The sequence below is a fragment of the Littorina saxatilis genome, linkage group LG9 (genome assembly GCF_037325665.1).
Source record: "Littorina saxatilis isolate snail1 linkage group LG9, US_GU_Lsax_2.0, whole genome shotgun sequence".
In the NCBI taxonomy this organism is placed as follows: Eukaryota; Metazoa; Mollusca; class Gastropoda; order Littorinimorpha; family Littorinidae; genus Littorina; species Littorina saxatilis.
The window spans coordinates 64,666,779-64,686,695 of record NC_090253.1 but is presented as its reverse complement, the minus strand read 5'-3'; the positions used below and the strand labels follow the sequence as shown (position 1 = coordinate 64,686,695).

Genomic DNA, 19,917 nt, shown 5'->3' with positions numbered 1-19,917 from the left:
TTTATCAACTTTTATGATACATATGATCGATTAAAAAACAATCAAATACCTTTTTAACTTCCCCCGTAGTGGTCTCAGTCCAGAAAAGGTACGAACCCGTACCTAACAAGAAAGTACTTTTTAAAAACGCAACTTTGTAACCTATTACCGACCACACCCCGTCACCCTCCAATCTCCCTCCCCCCATTATGCCCCCCTTTTTAATATCGTATAAAAAATCATGTCCCAATATAGGTCCCTAGTTACCTGGGAGGACGTTAAGCCCCATACTCTCTCTCTCTCTCTCTCTTTAGTAAAAGTAAACACTCAAATCCTTAATGGCTTAAAACCGTAGGACTTTTAATATTAATTTTATATAAAAGTAAGGGCCTCGGAAGATGACTGGGCGCCATCAATCAATTCTCAGTTTTATCGCTGACCAATCAATGTTCATCTTCCTTTCAACACACAGTGTCTCTGTTGTGCAATAACTCGCACATGTATGCGACCGTGAGTTAGCTCTCTGCGGTTACACGTCGGCACAGATCACTAAAAGTTCGCGGTTATGTTTCAGTAAACAACTTCAGCAAGGATGAAGTTACGAGTTAACTTTGTTACATGCTTCTGTAAATGCGAGTTGCACCTTCAGCTCATTGTTCATGAACTGTATTTCTGCAACACAACTCCACGTGCCCCGAATCAAAACATAAACAAATATGGCGCATGCGCAGCGGACAGGAAAGGGATGGCGCAATGAGCGAGGGCGGAAATCCCGACCCCCCACCCTTTCCCACACGGGTAGGCTCACTACCAGGTACAGTAAACCACGCTGCAGGTTTAAATCTACCGCAAAGCCTTGGGTCGACAGCTAGCAGCAGTTTAGCCAGCACCATGGACCTGCCGACACAAGATGTGTGCTATTTCAGCGAAGAAGACGATCACAGCCAGACAGAGCAGCCTTGGGGTCGTTTTTTCCCGCTGGGAGACAGTTTCGTGGGACTCGGTCAGTTTGTGTGTGTGTCACTGTGTCAATGTTCATTCACATAGTGTGTGTGGACCGTGTACTACTGTCTACCGAAAGATTGCGTCCAGTGCAGTGCCCTTGACTCAGATTGTTCAATGATCGGCGTGCGTGTTGCAGCTTGAACGGTTGTCGACTGCTGAGAAAGAATTTTAAACTCCTTCACGAGTCTACCTGCATCAGTGCATGCTTAAAGTTTTGTGATCTGGATAATTTTGTGTCTGATTTGGCCTGCATTTCCTCATTCATTGCATGCAGCATATTCTCACTTTCCCATGTCTGTCTGTAGCACATGTATGTGTGTGTATTGATCGACAAGATTATGTGTGCTATCACCAAGTAGCCCCCAAAATTGAAAATATATATTAAACTGCAACACTTACATCGGTGGTACTATAAGCTTACATGCCTATTAGGGAAAGGAGCATGAACTGAGAATTTTTGGAGAACCGGCGAGTGGGTTACAGATCGAGCCCTCGTGGGGACCGGTGTAGCGATGTGAGATTGGCCCCTCTCGGCCTCTGTCACCTTTCCCCCTTGGCCTTGTTGATCTTGTATGAACTCCATACTGAACTAAAAAACGCCCTTCCATAGTACTGACAAGCGACCTTGGGTACCTTACATTCATGGGGCCAAATTTGTCCAACCAATTCAAATTTTTTTAATTTAAACTTAGAAATTTGATTCATCCGAAAAAAAATGTTTCCCTTCTCATCCAAGGGACGTAACCACTCGGTACAGGTTTTCGAAGAAATAATATTTTGGGGTGAAATCTATTAAATTTTACCACCAATTTTCTTCACATGCAAGAAACTGACATGCTTTTTGTCCTTATATTTTATAAATAATTTCACTTCTTGAATTTTACCAGGAAACAAAACATTTCAGTCTCGACTATATATATCGAGGGGGTAAGGTAACAGAGGGGCCAATCTCACATCATTACACCGGCACTCTCCACAAGATAACTTTATTTTTTAAGTCCGATGGGTCGTTCATTTAAGATTTGCTTCTAAAAGTCAATTAAAAGAACTGTGGTCTTTGCTTTTTTGGAGAAAGATTAATGGAGATCAGTTTTAGACTCAGAAAGACTTGTTAGTTGTATTTTGGCAACAGCGCGATAACAGATGAGCAACTGATCGTAGCGAGAGATGCGGCTTGCAGGTGTCAGATATCCTGTCAAAGCACTGTTCAAACTGAGACATAGGTCGAAGTAACTCGATGCGAAACAGACTTATGTTTTTCCATAACTGAAACAAATTTGTTGTTTTTTGTTTGTTCTCCATTTCAATGATTTATGTTAACTCATGCTGCTGCTAGCCTTAGGCCCATGCATGCAGTAATTCACGTTGCTTGATTCGCGGACGAAGTCAGTGATCAATGCCGAATTAGTGACTCGATCTTGAGCTTTGTTGTTGCAATCTCAGTCCGATCACCGAAATGCTTTGGAATGAAGGAGAATAGAGCAAAATAAAAGAAAGGAGAGTTAAGAAGGAGAAAAAAAAGAGTTAAACTTAAAAGGATTTACAAAAAATGAAAATAAAAATCGCGTATGGCAGGGCTCGAACCTACGACCTCACTTACCCAGGGACAATTGGGCCTTATTGGCTATCAACTGAGCTAAAAATGGATACCTAGCTGCCAAAACAGGGAAACTAGGAATGTCTATTTTGTGAAATACCGGTGACTGCTGGTTCTCAAGCCTGGGAGCTGTATGTTGTTGGAAATTCATGCATACATGTGCTTTTCTTTCTACCAGCACGGTTGGCCTAGTGGTAAGGCGTCCGCCCCGTAATCGGGAGGTCGTGGGTTCGAACCCCGGCCGGGTCATACCTAAGACTTTAAAATTGGCAATCTAGTGGCTGCTCCGCCTGGCGTCTGGCATTATGGGGTTAGTGCTAGGACTGGTTGGTCCGGTGTCAGAATAATGTGACTGGGTGAGACGTGAAGCCTGTGCTGTGACATCTGTCTTGTGTGTGGTGCACGTTATATGTCAAAGCAGCACCGCTCTGATATGGCCCTTCGTGGTCGGCTGGGCGTTAAGCAAACAAATAAAAAAATGTGCTTTTCTTGAAATTGTATAAATTATTCTGCAACATGTATGTCTTCCAAAAAAAAACCATGACAAGTCTTACCACAGCTAGTCAAGAGTTCTAAGAGTTCTAAGAAAGTGTGTTGCAGTCAATTACCGTAACAATGTTTGTTTATTTTTCAGACTTGGTGAAAGATGAGTACACCTTTGGCAGGGGAGAGAACTGTGATGTTGCCTTCAACAACACAGGGAAACGGAACCAGTGCTTCCAGGCCTACAGTAAAGTGCACTTCAAACTTGTTAGGGTCAGTAACGCAGATTATTTTTACTGGTTTTTTTTCCCCACTTAGTCTGGTTTTGTCCTGTCATCTTCATCTTATTTTCTGTCACTCATAAATTATAATACTAATAGATGAAGTCCGGAAATAACTGTTGGCTTTGTATGGGTTGTGAAAGAGTGAAAACTCTTGCTTTTAGTGAGGCAAACTTTCCACACGTGTTCCTTGTTCACGTGTTTCAGACACAACCCTTGCTAGTGACTGGTCTACAAATAATCTAAGTCTTGTCACGTGTGAAAGTTTCTCACAAGCCCGACAGACTTATTTCCAAACATTATAAGATGTTTGGTGGCTTCTTGACAGACCAGCTTTTTTGTTGGTCCAAGGGGACCATATCGTCTTTGGTTTCATCTTTATCGACCAAGGCCGAAGGCCGCAGTTGATAAATATGAGACAAAAGGCGATATGCTCCCCGAGGACCAACAACAAAGTGCTGGTCTGACAACAAGCTACCAAACATCGTTTTTGTCATCATTTTGGTTGTGCAACAAAATGCACAATAACCCACAGGGAGACGAATTTTTAGAATCCAACTCCGGGCCACAAAGCATCGTCACAGTAGCACGAGATAACACGTCAAACTTGTATGTGACGTCAAACGTAGCTTGTTGACGCTTTTCTTCCAGTCTGAAAATGTACAGAGCTGCGATCATACCTGTGAATTCAGTAAGTGTTGAGCATATTTCTTTTCTTTTGAGTGTTTATGACTTTTCGTTGTGGATTTTGCGATTACAGAGATAAGTTGCAAATTGACCATGAGTCGCCGCGGTAATTATCAACATTGATTGGGTCTTTGAGAGTGAATGCTTACAATCGTTGTCCTCGGAAACACAAATCCAAAGCCACGATGGTTCCACACATCAAACAATCAGCCTGATTGGCTTTTACTTTGACAATCCACGTTTCACATGAAAGCTCAAACCCATTCACCACCTCGAGTTATTGCATGGGGAACATGAGATTTATTTACCAGGTGTTTGTGAATGAAAACTCGTGAAAATGATGACAAGGTCTATTATGCCCCATATCAGTATTGGCGTTAACCGATATTTTACCGGTTGAAATGAGAAAATACCGGAACAAAATTGGTTACCGGAATGACCTACCGGTTGATTTTTTAGAAATACCGTTTTTTTTCGCTGGTAAAACAACAAAACCAGTACTCTGAGTTGGACTCTTACTGGTTCCAGTGACCAGCCTCCCGTTTTTTCTGGACTGTTTGCATCATAAAAGTTTGCGTACGGGTTTGAAAAAAATACTAGCGCCATCACTGCCCATATTGCACATTGACCGACTGGGTGAAGATTTGTTTTCCGGTATTTTCAGAAAAGAACAGTCATGGCTCCTCAAGCGTGCCCCTTCTAGAGGATCCCGGGACCCCCACTTTTAATGTTTGGAGGGTCCATGGACCCCCTAAGTGGACTTTTACAGGGTCCCAGGGTCCCCAATTCCCTGTGTACTCATAACGCATTAATTTTGATCGCAAATAGTGTACAATGGAGGGTCTCTTTTCATCGGAATATTCGAGGAGGACACAGTGGAACAAGCATACACAAACGAGCACACACGCGGTACGCGGGAAAACGGAAATTTAGTGCGTCCCGGGATCCCCTTTGTGAATTTCTGGTACGTGATTTGGGCTTCTAGTGCGTATAGGATGTGGGGACGCACAGTTTGGGGAGCCCTGACAATAAAGTATTGGACATTTACAATAACGCACCCACTGCTTTATCTCCACTGGCAAGCAAATACAATTTTATTTTTAAAGAGCAGTTCCTCACATGCATTTAGAAGAGTGTGTTGTGCATTGTATGAATGCTGGAATAATACAATACAATACAATACAATAAACTTTATTAATCTCTAAAAGAGAAATTGCATTGCTGAGCTTTTGTGTCCGTAATAAAACATACATAAAACATTCAAAAATAAACATTTGTTCTTTGTCATTCATACATTCTTGTGTTCTTATACATTTCTTCAATTCATGCATCATTATTCTATCATAATTATGTACATACATTTATTCTCTTTTAACAGTCTGTCTTCAAACGCATCTCAGAGAGGGAGGCTAGAGATTTGTGTTGTGCCGTTGGTAAAATCATGTGCTTAGCTATGAAGTAATGTTATCACATGTTATTTAAGGAAAATGAGTAAATATATGTACCAAGCGTATAACATCAGCAAAACTGAGAAAATACAGCACATTGGTTATCACATAAGAAAGTATATTAAAAATAAATTAACATGCATTCACCATCAACAATGCACAAACGAAAGTCAGCACCTTGCCGGTTATCACATATTGTCTAAGAGAGTAGAATAAGAGTATATAATCATGCAAAACAAAATCAACAATACTGGAACAATACAGAACACTGACCCTGTGCATCAGAGCGACAACACCAGCATCTACCGCCCCACCTGAGAATTGAAGATGTGAATTGCAGATGGAATGAACGAATTTCTGTAGCGTGTGGATCTTGCGGTTGGTTGTCTGAATCTGTTGCTCCTGTCTGTCCGTCTACTGTCAAATTCCGGTCTGAGTGGGTGCGAGTCGTCAGCCAAAATCTTCTGTACCTTGTCAGTCAGTCGTCGTTCATGTGTTGATGTGAAATTGTCCTGCTTCCTCCCAACCACCCCACTTGCTTTCCTGATGAATTTATCTAATCTATCCCTGTCTTGCTTGTTGATGTTGCCACCCCAACACACGGAGCCAAAGTACAACACACTATTGCACGTTGAAGTGTAAAACATCTGAAGGATTTCTTGTCTGATGTTAAAAGACCTGAGTTTTCTCAAAAAGTACAGGCGAGAGTGGAGTTTCTTCACAAGGGCATCAGAGTTTGGTTTCCATGTCAACTTATTGTCTATAATCACCCCCAAATACTTGTACTGCTCTACCTTCTCTACGACCTCCCCCTTGACCACTATCTCCCTGTGTACATGTTTTTCCCTCCTGTTGTCCATTATCATTTCCTTTGTCTTCCCCACATTAAGCTCTAAATAGTTGTTTTCACACCACCCCACAAACCTATCTACAAGGAGACCAAAGTTTGATCAGTGATGAGCAGAAAAATATCCATTACAAAATGTCCGGTGGGAATGTTTTGTATTTTACGAAAGTAAACTTGTTGACTGTTTGCAGAAAGACACCAGCACAGGGACCCACGTCTTCCTGGAGGACAAAAGCAGCAACGGCACGTTTGTTAATGGAGAGAAAGTGGGTGAGTATCTGATTCTGTGCACAATTTATTCTTCCAAACAAAAGTTTCACAGGTTGACAAACAATGACAAACAATGAAGTCGTTGTGCCGATTTTAGTAAAAAAATGTTATGCATGTTTTTGGCAGCATTTTACACACACAAATAATCATTTAAGGTTTAGAGCAGTCCTGTGGTGGAGGGGGGGGGGGGTAGCTCAGTTGGTAGAGCACTGGAATTGTGATCCTAGTGTAACCGAGTGCCGAAACGCTACGATCACCTCGGGAGGCGAAGTGCAATCAAACAGGATTGAAAATGTTAGGGCTAATTTCTTAGCCCTATAAAAACTGTTATGCAAACCCGAAAGTTTCCATGAACATACAGACAATCGGAAACCACCAGACCCTATCACAAACAGAATTCCACAATACACCGGTGTTGACTTAAAGGCCAACAACTCGGGTGCAGAGTCTGCTGTGAAAGGAGCGGTAGCCTCCCCTGTCACACTTGGGTCGCGGGTTTGAATCCGGGTCGGGACAGACACGAGTCAACTTTATGTGCAGACTCACAGATGGTATTCATGTTCCTGTCCCGTGTCGCCACTGTGGCACGTAATAGACCTCGGTCATTCTGCCATAAGTGCAGGTGGCTGATTAAACCTAAACACACACACACCTGGGTAGCGCGACTCTGTTCCTGCTAGCTTTCCCCAGTGAGGAAGCGACCCAAATATCCCAGCGATGGGACAATAAAGTTATGAAAATGAAATGGAGAAAATGAGAGAAGTGCATGTGAGTTGCTTTACAGTGTTACACCCCTCTATGGCTTAAAAGAAGAATGGCAAGGGCAGGTTTTCTATCAGACACTACCTTTTTGAATGTATTTCTCTGACTAATTGGACTAAGATTGCCAGCGTTTTGTGTTTATCATAGTACAGGAACCCGGCAAAGTTCACAGGTTTTTGTTTTAGTTGTGCATTTTCTTTTTTTCCTCAGGCAAGGGCAACAGCCAGGTGCTGAACAACAATGATGAGATCGGACTGGCCATGAAGAAAAATAAAGGTACTGAATACTGCCGTACAGTCCAACCTGTCTATTGTGACTACAGTCCAACCTGTCTATTGTGACTACAGTCCAACCTGTCTATTGTGACTACAGTCCAACCTGTCTATTGTGACTACAGTCCAACCTGTCTATTGTGACTACAGTCCAACCTGTCTATTGTGACTACAGTCCAACCTGTCTATTGTGACTACAGTCCAACCTGTCTATTGTGACTACAGTCCAACCTGTCTATTGTGACTACAGTCCAACCTGTCTATTATGACTACAGTCCAACCTGTCTATTGTGACTACAGTCCAACCTGTCTATTGTGACTACAGTCCAACCTGTCTATTGTGACTACAGTCCAACCTGTCTATTGTGACTACAATCCAACCTGTCTATTGTGACTACAGTCCAACCTGTCTATTGTGACTACAGTCCAACCTGTCTATTGTGACTACAGTCCAACCTGTCTATTGTGACTACAGTCCAACCTGTCTATTGTGACTACAGTCCAACCTGTCTATTGTGACTACAGTCCAACCTGTCTATTGTGACTACAGTCCAACCTGTCTATTGTGACTACAGTCCAACCTGTCTATTGTGACTACAGTCCAACCTGTCTATTGTGACTACAGTCCAACCTGTCTATTGTGACTACAGTCCAACCTGTCTAGTGTGACTACAGTCCAACCTGTCTAGTGTGACAACAGTCCAACCTGTCTATTGTGACTACAGTCCAACCTGTCTATTGTGACTACAGTCCAGCCTGTCTATTGTGACTACAGTCCAACCTGTCTATTGTGACCACAGTCCAACCTGTCTATTGTGACTACAGTCCAACCTGTCTATTGTGACTACAGTCCAACCTGTTTATTGTGACTACAGTCCAACCTGTCTATTGTGACTACAGTCCAACCTGTCTAGTGTGACTACAGTCCAACCTGTCTATTGTGACTACAGTCCAACCTGTCTATTGTGACTACAGTCCAACCTGTCTATTGTGACTACAGTCCAACCTGTCTATTGTGACTACAGTCCAACCTGTCTATTGTGACTACAGTCCAACCTGTCTATTGTGACTACAGTCCAACCTGTCTATTGTGACTACAGTCCAACCTGTCTATTGTGACTACAGTCCAACCTGTCTATTGTGACTACAGTCCAACCTGTCTATTGTGACTACAGTCCAACCTGTCTATTGTGACCACAGTCCAACCTGTCTATTGTGACCACAGTCCAACCTGTCTATTGTGACCACAGTCCAACCTGTCTATTGTGACTACAGTCCAACCTGTCTATTGTGACTACAGTCCAACCTGTCTATTGTGACTACAGTCCAACCTGTCTATTGTGACTACAGTCCAACCTGTCTATTGTGACTACAGTCCAACCTGTCTATTGTGACTACAGTCCAACCTGTCTATTGTGACTACAGTCCAACCTGTCTATTGTGACTACAGTCCAACCTGTCTATTGTGACTACAGTCCAACCTGTCTAGTGTGACTACAGTCCAACCTGTCTAGTGTGACTACAGTCCAACCTGTCTAGTGTGACTACAGTCCAACCTGTCTAGTGTGACTACAGTCCAACCTGTCTATTGTGACTACAGTCCAGCCTGTCTATTGTGACTACAGTCCAGCCTGTCTATTGTGACTACAGTCCAACCTGTCTATTGTGACTACAGTCCAACCTGTCTATTGTGACTACAGTCCAACCTGTCTATTGTGACTACAGTCCAACCTGTCAATTGTGACTACAGTCCAACCTGTTTATTGTGACTACAGTCCAACCTGTCTATTGTGACTACAGTCCAACCTGTCTATTGTGACTACAGTCCAACCTGTCTATTGTGACTACAGTCCAACCTGTCTATTGTGACTACAGTCCAACCTGTCTATTGTGACTACAGTCCAACCTGTCTATTGTGACTACAGTCCAACCTGTCTATTGTGACTACAGTCCAACCTGTCTATTGTGACTACAGTCCAACCTGTCTATTGTGACTACAGTCCAACCTGTCTATTGTGACTACAGTCCAACCTGTCTATTGTGACTACAGTCCAACCTGTCTATTGTGACTACAGTCCAACCTGTCTATTGTGACTACAGTCCAACCTGTCTATTGTGACTACAGTCCAACCTGTCTATTGTGACTACAGTCCAACCTGTCTATTGTGACTACAGTCCAACCTGTCTATTGTGACTACAGTCCAACCTGTCTATTGTGACTACAGTCCAACCTGTCTATTGTGACTACAGTCCAACCTGTCTATTGTGACTACAGTCCAACCTGTCTATTGTGACTACAGTCCAACCTGTCTATTGTGACTACAGTCCAACCTGTCTATTGTGACTACAGTCCAACCTGTCTATTGTGACTACAGTCCAACCTGTCTATTGTGACTACAGTCCAACCTGTCTATTGTGACTACAGTCCAACCTGTCTATTGTGACTACAGTCCAACCTGTCTATTGTGACTACAGTCCAACCTGTCTATTGTGACTACAGTCCAACCTGTCTATTGTGACTACAGTCCAACCTGTCTATTGTGACTACAGTCCAACCTGTCTATTGTGACTACAGTCCAACCTGTCTATTATGACTACAGTCCAACCTGTCTATTATGACTACAGTGGAACCCCCTTTAAAGACCTACAAAAATGTGAGAAAATCGGGCCTTGAGACGGAGCGAGTCTTAAAATGGGGGTAATTTTACAGAGGTTATGAACAGAAAGTTAAAACAAGTCGCGTAAGGCGAAAATACAACATTTAGTCAAGCTCAGTCGAACTCACATAATGAGACTGAACGCATTGCATTTTTTTCCGCAAGACCGTACACTCGTAGCATCGTCTGTCCACCGCTCGTGGCAAAGGCAGTGAAATTAACAATCCAGAAAAGCGCGGTAGCGGTTGCGCTGAGGAGGATAGCACGCTTTTCTTTATCTCTATTCTTTTTAACTCTCTGAACGTGTTTTTAATCCAAACATAATCATATCTATATGTTTTTGGAATCAGGAACGGACAAGGAATAAGATGAAATTTTTTTAAATCGATTTCAATTTTTTGAGTCACTTGAGAAAAAGTGACTCTATGTAATCGGTCAGTGTTAGTCTGTCCGGCCGGCCGTCCGGCCAGCCGGCCGGCCGTCCGGCCGGCCGTCCGTAGACACCACCTTAACGTTGGACTTTTCTCGGAAACTATCAAAGCGATCGGGCTCATATTTTGTTTAGTCGTGACCTCCAATGACCTCTACACTTTAACGATGGTTTCGTTGACCTTTGACCTTTTTCAAGGTCACAGGTCAGCGTCAAAGGAAAAATTAGACATTTTATATCTTTGACAAAGTTCATCGGATGTGATTGAAACTTTGTAGGATTATTCTTTACATCAAAGTATTTACATCTGTAGCCTTTTACGAACGTTATCAGAAAAACAAGGGAGATAACTAGCCTTTTCTGTTCGGCAACACACAACTTAACGTTGGGCTTTTCTCGGAAACTATAAAAGTGACCGAGCTCAAATTTTATGTGAACGTGACTCATTGTGTTGTGAATAGCAATTTCTTCCTGTCCATCTGATTCCTCATATAATATTCAGAACTGCGAAAGTGACTCGATCGAGCGTTTGCTCTTCTTGTTATATTTTTAATTTTCAGAGCTTGTTTTTAATCCGAATATAACATATTTATATGTTTTTGGAATCAGAAAATGATGAAGAATAAGATGAACGTAAATTTGGATCGTTTTATAAATTTTTTATTTTATTTACAGATTTTTGGCTCACGAAGTGTAGCCTATGCGATCGTAACTTTGTCTGTCTGTGCGTTTGTGCGTGTGTGTGTGTGTGTGTGTGTGTGTGTGTGTGTGTGCGTGCGTGTGTGTGTATGTCTGTGGTAGAAACTTTAACATTTCCGAGTCTATGTGTGAGTGGTTATCCAAGACTATGGATAAAGCTCGCATAAGATTACGTCACGGTCAAAAGTGTTTGACGTCAATTAATGCATCATGACGGCATGCCTCCCTGTAGTCTTTCTCTCTCGCGTGGTGTGTGTGGTCTCGGTCATTGTTATTTTGAGCGGGCCGAGACTATTTGGCAGTCGTGTCCCTGTAAGTAGGCTACATGCAGACAGACAGATCTAGATCTAGTGTCTCTCTTTCTTGCACAGTGTCACCTAAGCTTACTGTGTGTGTGGGTGTGTATGTGTGACGGAGTGATTGAGTTTGTGTTACTGTTTGTCTATTTCTTACGTGAGCCTTGAAGGCTTCGCCTCTTGTTAATGACTAAAGTCATAAATTAATTTTTAAGCCTTCAAGCTGAAATGTAATACTAAAGTCCGGCCTTCGTCGAAGATTGCTTTGCCAAAATTTCAATCAATTTGATTGAAAAATGAGGGTGTGACAGTGCCGCCTCAACTTTTACAAAAAGCCGGATATGACGTCATCAAAGACATTTATCGAAAAAATCAAAAAAACGTCTGGGGATATCATACCCAGCAACTCTCATGAAAAGTTTCATAAAGATCGGTCCAGTAGTTTACTCTGAATCGCTCTACACACACACACACATACACCACGACCCTCGTCTCGATTCCCCCTCGATGTTAAAACATTTAGTCAAAACTTGACTAAATGTAAAAACAAGGTTTTAAAAGGGGGGTTCCACAGTACCCGAGGGACCAACCGTCGTTATAGGCACATGTTCTAATACTACATGGGGGGGGGCTTAACGTCCTCACAGGAAGCTTACCTATTAGTATTAGGGACATGTATCTGGTGATATGCTAGAGCAGATGTTCGCTATGGAAAGGTGAATTATATACTGTACAAGAAAAACTTTTCTGGGATCCTTGGGACTGGCTGTTGTAAACAGGTGGTCACTTTTGAGAGGTGGTTGCACTGGCAGGTTATACTGTCAATGTTCGAACCAAACATTTTTCTTGGCCTGTATTCCAAGCACATGTTTATGTTGCTATGAATAAAGCCATATTGTCCATGCTTTACTTCTAATTACGGACTTTACTTTATATGTGCTCATTCCTTGTGGATAAAAATAAGATAGTTAGTTTGTACACCTCTTTATACAACCAGATGTACTTAATTATGGCATCAGTTACATCCATACTATTCCTCCTGTTTTAAGGGGATCAAGAAACATTGTTAACGTACGCTCTGCAGTAGTATATCTAGCTCTAGATGGCAATGATAAAACGTGAGACTCCACAGCAGTTGTGTTATTGTTCAGTCTGTTCTTTCCTGTCATTGCAGCCTTCGTGTTCATGGACCTCAACGCGAACGAGGACATGGATCTACCCAGAGAGCTGACAGAGAAATACACACTCACCAAGGTTCTAGGGAGGTTGGTCACACCTACATAATAATAATAATGATAATAATAAATACCTTGTCTAAAGCATGAGTCCCATCAATCAATGTCAGGCATGGGAATTGTCCGCCGAATGGCGGATTTCCGCCGAATTTTTTTTTTGTTCCGCCGAAAATGCAAAAGTGTCCGCCGAAAAAATAAAGGGGGGAGGCACACAAAAAAAGCACCGGTTACTTTGGCCTTTGCGCAAAAGCCCGCGAAAACTTTCCGTACTTTGTTCACGCACTGCTACCGCCCGCCTCAGTTATTGAACTATTATGTTTGAAAGTAAACCAGATTGCACAGATTGTGTTACAAGTTACATTTTTCTGTTTGTCTCAACAGATAAATTTTTTTACAAATTTAAACCATATATAATACATGTAAGCAAAATTTGGTACATTTTTGTACTAAAAACTCTGATTCTAAAAACAGAATTTAATGGCAAACTTGGAGCTCAGATGACACCAGATTGCACCATCTGGGTTCTTTGGAGAACAAAATTTCCGGGGGGGCATGCCCCCGGACCCCCGTAGTAAGGCTTGGGCGCTTCGCGCCGTCGACTTGACGCTTTGCGTCTTCAGTTATAAATTTTCCGCCTTTTTTACAATTTTCAATTCCCATGCCTGAATGTCTAAAACAAACAAAGCATACAAATAAATTAGATAGAACAACAACAACCAAAGCACTAAGCAAATTGGGCTTACATGACAAAAGATAGTACAGACCTGGGAACCCATACGATTTCGCCGTATTTTGTACGCATGATTGTCGAGAATACGCTCAGTACGGTCAGTGGGGAAAAAATACGACGAGAAAAATTCCGAGACTACTTTTCTTCACAAGCCCATCCTGAAGCCGATCCAGTATTTTGGCACATGATTACGTCACTATATTAGCCGCCGTCGAAAGAAATATAATCGGTTCGTGTCAATCAATCAAAACAACCAAGCAAACGAAAGTACGGTATTTGGCAAAATCGGCTCCGAGAATAAACAAGTGAAACAAAGAAGAAAAGTGAAAAAGTTTGAAGAAAAATATCACACACACACACACACACACACTTTGTAACCAACACACACATGTAGTCCCGCCCGGAATAAGCTTTTTGGGGATGATTTACAACTTTTGCGCACATTTCGAGCAGACGAAAACACAACATGGCGGCTCTCGCTCCTCCAACTATCGCGAGACACAAAAAAACAAAATCTCGCGCGCAGATTTTCAGTGAGCTTAGATGCAGACATTGCATCAGTAGGTGTGCAGTTTCATGTCTTAAAATTGAAATTACACATGTACTTGTATGATAATATATTGCAGTTAAGTACCTAGGAATCCCCTTTTAAGATCTTTAAAAAAAAATCTCAGAGAATATCGTCTGGTAAATGGGAGGAAGTCTTAACACTATTGTGACTAGCATTGCCACGGCGTTAACGTCCTGCCTGCCCAAGCTTGCCACCAAGAAACTTCCAAAAAACAGTAACTGCAAAGAAATCTGTCTAGCAAGCTTGAATTAAGTCCAATCACCACCAAATTTTGTGTACTAATTAAAACATGGATGCCCAGTTCAGTCGTGCTATTTATAAGTTTGTCACGCAATGTGTTTTAGCAAAGGGGGGGTAAGAAAGGGGGATAATTTGTGTTTGATAACTTTTTTTGTGTGTGTTTTCTTTTCCACTGCTTTTTTAAAAGTTATTTTTTAACAGAAAGTATTATAAATAATGTTATAACCAAACAAGGTGTAAAACCTATGATTTAGCTGAAATATTGTTAACTTTGTACACAGAAATAAGGAGACAGTACAAAGAGAAAAACAAGCAAATCACGCATTCACTCACAGCATCCTGACTCAAATGAAACAAAACTGTGACACTCACCAAATGATGTCCAGGTAATCCATATTGAATATAAGTCACATTTTCACAACAAAGTACCAACTGTACACCTATGAGCATTTCCAAAAGGATTAGGAGGCTCCAGCCAGCCATTGTTATCAGTGCTGCCACGCCCCCTTGCACCTACATGATTCCGAGATGAGCGTCTAGCAGTACCACCCCTGCCACGTGTAGTTTGCCGACTCGTACTAGCAACAACAGGCTGAGGCACTGGCACTGTTTCTTCCTCACTATCACTGCTATTATCGCTTTCTTGAGGCCAAAACGACACGTCGGAATCATGATCTACAGGATCCTCAAGATCCAACATCCGGAGAATCTCCTCCCGTGACAAGGCTCGCCTTCGATTAATTTTTTTTGTTCGAAAAAACCACGCAAATCTTCACTAATTTGATCAGGGCGGAAGCGGAAGTCACGTGTATCAAGGGAAACAACTCAATTTATTGCAAGCTTCAAAAACCGGGAAGCAATCACGAGTCGTGTACCTTGTATGACTGTTACTGAAAATTTCACCTCCCGTTATTATTATTATTATATGAAGTCTTATATCACACGCGTATCTCCAGACTCGGACTCGAGGCGCAGGGATCTATTTATGCCGTGTGAGATGGAATTTTTGTACACAATACATCACGCATTCACATCGACCAGCAGATCGCAGCCATTTCGGCGCATATCCTACTTTTCACGGCCTATTATTCCAAGTCACACGGGTATTTTGGTGGACATTTTTTATCTATGCCTATAGACAGGTTTCACAGTCTTCAGAGTCGGGTATGTCCCTGACTTTGATATTAAATAAAATGTTTCGTTTTGTTTAGTCGTGAATTTTCACTGGTCTGTGTCGAATGTCTTCGGAATTTACATATGAAAAATAAACTTTGATCGAATTTAAGTCAAGTTTGTATTCCCCACCAGCGAAAAAGGTAGGTCGGTCGTGAGAAATGAGACAGACACGATTTCCCTTTTTAGCCACATTGCAATAGACAAAGGCACCAGTACAAAAACACACAAAGAAATCCAGTGAAAAGTACATTAGAAACCAAAGAACAGAGATAGATGAACACACTTAGTTAAAAAAAACAATGAATGTGTTTATGTTTAGTCGATACAATCGCATGGGAAGTAAACGGTCTTTTTTCTAAATGTGTCTGTCTCAAAAACGTTAATTACAAATCTGTTCAGTTGGAATGACTGTTAAAAGGTTTGGACGTAACATGCTTTTAATAAGTAGCAATTTCCATCAAATCACGACATGAAAGGGTTTTGAAAGGCTAACTACGGCTTATTCTACTTGCGCTTGGTCATTTTGTCACTCGGGCAAGGTGTCTGTCTCATTTTTTCTCACGACCGCCCTGCAGACAAATCGTCTGCTATAACCGCCATACACAGCAAATTGTCATGATGCAACCAATTTTACACTTCCTATCCGTTGTCAGGCAGATAATCAACTGGCTGACTAAAGAATTTTTCGGCATGTGTTTATTTCAGAGCACGTTATTTACTGTCTAGTAACTCGGGCAAGGTGTCTGTCTCATTTTTTCTCACGACCGCCCTGCAGACAAATCGTCTGCTATAACCGCCATACACAGCAAATTGTCATGATGCAACCAATTTTACACTTCCTATCCGTTGTCAGGCAGATGATCAACTGGCTGACTAAAGAATTTTTCGGCATGTGTTTATTTCAGAGCACGTTATTTACTGTCTAGTCACTCGGGCAAGGTGTCTGTCTCATTTTTTCTCACGACCGTCCTGAAGACAAATCGTCTGCTATGACCGCCATACACAGCAAATTGCCATGATGCGACCAATTTTATACTTCCTATCCGTTGTCAGGCAGATGATCAACTGGCTGACTAAAGAATTTTTCGGCATGTGTTTATTTCAGAGCACGTTATTTACTGTCTGTCTCTGAAAACCTTGAATTCTCACGACCGCCCGGCACTATTGACGGTCATTTCTTACCAAATGTTAAGCAGATTCATTTGTAAAATAACATTTAATATCATATTCTTACTCCGAATCACATTAGCATTGAGTCACCTGAGATGCTTATCACTGAAAAACGCTTACCCGGCTAAAGAATTTAAAGGGAAGCAACCCCATCACCAAAACGAAAGTGAAAGTAGCTTTGGTAATGGGCCAGTACACCGGGAGTTACCTCCCATACGGGTGTATGCCACGTCACTTCCTCTAGGAACACGTGCCTATTATCATACGTCTTTTTCACCTCGGAGAGGACGGTTCACTTTTTGACGCTCTGTGGCTGACCTTGTGTGTTTGAGTGACACCCGCCGGCCACGTTACCCAGCTTGTCTGCTCGCCTTGCCTACAGTTTGGTGAGCTCGTTCCCGTTTGTTGTTGGTTGTTTGCGCTGTTTCGTTACTGTACGTTGTCCGTTTTTTACGGACTTGTGTGTCAGTGACTTGCGTGTTTCGCCATTTTGTTGTGTGAGTTAGTTAGCTAACTCGTGTGACTTTGCTAGTAGCTCTGCGTGCCCTCTTTCTGTTTGGGCAAGTGTAGCTTTAGTATTTTGTTGACGCGTAAGCGTGTGTGTTTACTGTGTTTTCAGTCGTTTTGACTTACGTTTCAGTAAATCTTTTTACTTTGCCACGTGTTGTTGACGTTTGTGTCAGTGTCTTGCGTGTCGCCATTTTGTTGTGTGAGTTAGTTTTCTAGCTCGTGTGACTTTGTTTGTAGCTCTCCGTGCCTCTGCTTGTGGGGCAAGTTTAGCTATAGTATTTTGTTAACGCATTAGTGCGTGTGTTTACTGAATTTTCCAGTCGTTTAGACTTATGTTTCAGTAAATTTTTTCGCGTTGCCACGTGTTGTTGTCAACATGTCTGATTCAGACAAGCGCCGTGGCAAGTCGGACCCCAAGGGGAAAATTAAGGCTAAGTCTTCCTCTTCCAAAGCAACTTTACTTGTTACAGACCAAGAGCGTAACACTTTGTTGGCTGTACCAATTTCGGCGCCTAGCGCTGTTACTACTTCTGCTTCTTTTGCGGCGCCTAGCGCTACTGTTACTTCTGCACCTGTCTCTACATCGGAGACTTCGTCTTCTTTGTTAGCACCTGGACAAGGTGCGTTGGTTTCCTCTCTGTTAAAGTCACTGGTTCCAGAAATCCGCAGCTTGGTGCAGGCAGAATTTCAGCGTTCCGTCGCCAGCAGTTCGGCGTTTCCGGCATCTGGCAGTGACGTCCGGGCATTGGCTTCCGTGTCTTTGTCCTCCACTTCCGGCTTGGAGCAGCGTCCTCCCTCTTCAGCGTCGGTTGGTAAGCAGAGCTGGTCCGATAGCCCTCGTGAGGCGCCTGGACGTTCTCCTTCGGGGGACAGCTCTTTCGCATCGGGTCACGACCGATACCTTGCTGATCTTTCATTTCCGGCGATAACCTACGAGGCCCCGGACTTGTTCGAACAGCGGCGGCAGTCGGTTTCGACTGCCGCATTTCCGGCACTTGCCGGAAGTGATGATCCGTCCGCTCCGGCACGCTACGGCGGTCGCGGCAGGATGGAGTATTCACTGACTTCCGGTCCTTCCGGATCGCGAAGTCAACCAGTGCAGTCTTCACTTCCGCATTTTGCGGTTCCGTTGACTACACTTCCGGTTTCGGCCGGAAACGCTTCTTCCTCTTCTGGTGGTTCCTTCCGGATACCAGATAGTGGATTACAGCGTGCGCCTTCCGGCTTTCAAGCGCCTAGGCTTGAGCAGGCATCACTCCACTCAGTCGGGGGAGTGACGTCAGCTCATCCAGCTCCGGTTTTTGCGGATGGTCGTCCTGCTTACCCTTTACCTTCACAGGGTTTTGGGCGGCAGGATGACGTTAGTGCTCAGGCTTTTCCGGTTTCCGGTTTGCCAGGGCATGCTTCTGCTTCCGGAACTGGTGACTTCGGTCATGGTTCCACGTGTGACTATTCTGATGCTCCATCAGTGGTCAGCGAGGAGTCGCGGGGCGTGTTTCCGTCGAAGCTCAAGTCTGTTCTTGACGTCGCGGCGGAAGTAACGTCTCGTTATTTTCCTGAAGGGGTGGTGGCTGCGGACTCTTCCGCATCATTCGTTCCTTCTGCCATGGCGGACTTCCGGCCGGCACAGGAGGATGTTTCTTCCTTCCGGTTCGCCGAGTCTCCGTCAGTGGCTTACCAACTTTCGCATTCACTGGTTCGTCCAGCACATGCGGGGAGTGGTATTCGGCCAGTGCCTGTTCCGTTACTGCTTCCTTTTGGTCCAGTTCCGGAATCAGCTCAGCAGTGGGTGGCTTCAGCTGCCCAAGCCTCTTCCTTCGTGCCTACGGCCAATAGGAAGCTTGGCATGCCCAATCAGAGCCAGAATTGGCTGGCGTCTTTTGCACTCCCTAGGGCTACCCTTCCGGTTTCCCGGGAATTGCTGCCTCTTCTGACTAAACCGATCAAGCGTGATTCGGTTTTGCCGGTTTCCGAGGCTTCCCTCCTCTCTGCTGAGGAGGTTGGACGTCGGCAGATCGAACTGTCCTCCATTGCGGAGACTCTCGTTCGGGCTCTGTCTCGGGCATTGACCGATTCGCTAGTTCCTTTCACTCTCAGTGAAGAACAGAATGCGGACGATGTCTCTGCGCTTTTGACCGCATTGGCCAAGGTCAATGAGGAACAATTGCGTCTTTCCTCCCTGCAGTACACCCAAGCGGTACTCTGCAGGAGGGATCTCTTCCTCTCGCAGTCCCAATTCACGGAGCTGGCTACTAGGGAGACCTTGAGAGTCTCCCCGGTCTCAGAGGAGTCTCTCTTCTGTCCGCTGGCACTGGATGCCAGACAGAAGGAGATTCAGTCAAACAAGGACAGTCAGTTCCTTGACTACACTCTGAAGGGGGTGAAACAGTCTCAGCCTTCTAAACAGAAGCAGGCTCAGACATCGTCTAACCCCAAGCCAGCTCAGAAGCGGCAGGCTTCGCCGGCCGCTCGTGGTGGGAAGAAGAGGACGGCATCGGGGAGGGGGCGTGGCGGCTCTGGAAGTAAGCCACACCCCCAATGAAGCGCTCCCGATCTCACCTCCCTCCCGCCC

At 43.6% G+C, this 19,917-nt stretch overlaps 1 protein-coding gene across 1 annotated transcript in view; it reads left to right on the top strand.

Moving 5' to 3' along the window:
- Window positions 1–733: 733 nt before the first annotated feature.
- LOC138976806 (serine/threonine-protein kinase Chk2-like) overlaps window positions 734–19,917 on the top strand; it is a 43,838-nt gene continuing 24,654 nt past the window's right edge. The window contains exons 1-5 of the mRNA XM_070349700.1: window positions 734–982; window positions 3,216–3,337; window positions 6,519–6,597; window positions 7,570–7,635; window positions 12,888–12,978. Coding sequence (XP_070205801.1) covers window positions 871–982; window positions 3,216–3,337; window positions 6,519–6,597; window positions 7,570–7,635; window positions 12,888–12,978 — 470 coding nt within the window. The 5' untranslated portion in view covers window positions 734–870. The remainder of the gene's footprint in view (window positions 983–3,215; window positions 3,338–6,518; window positions 6,598–7,569; window positions 7,636–12,887; window positions 12,979–19,917) is intronic.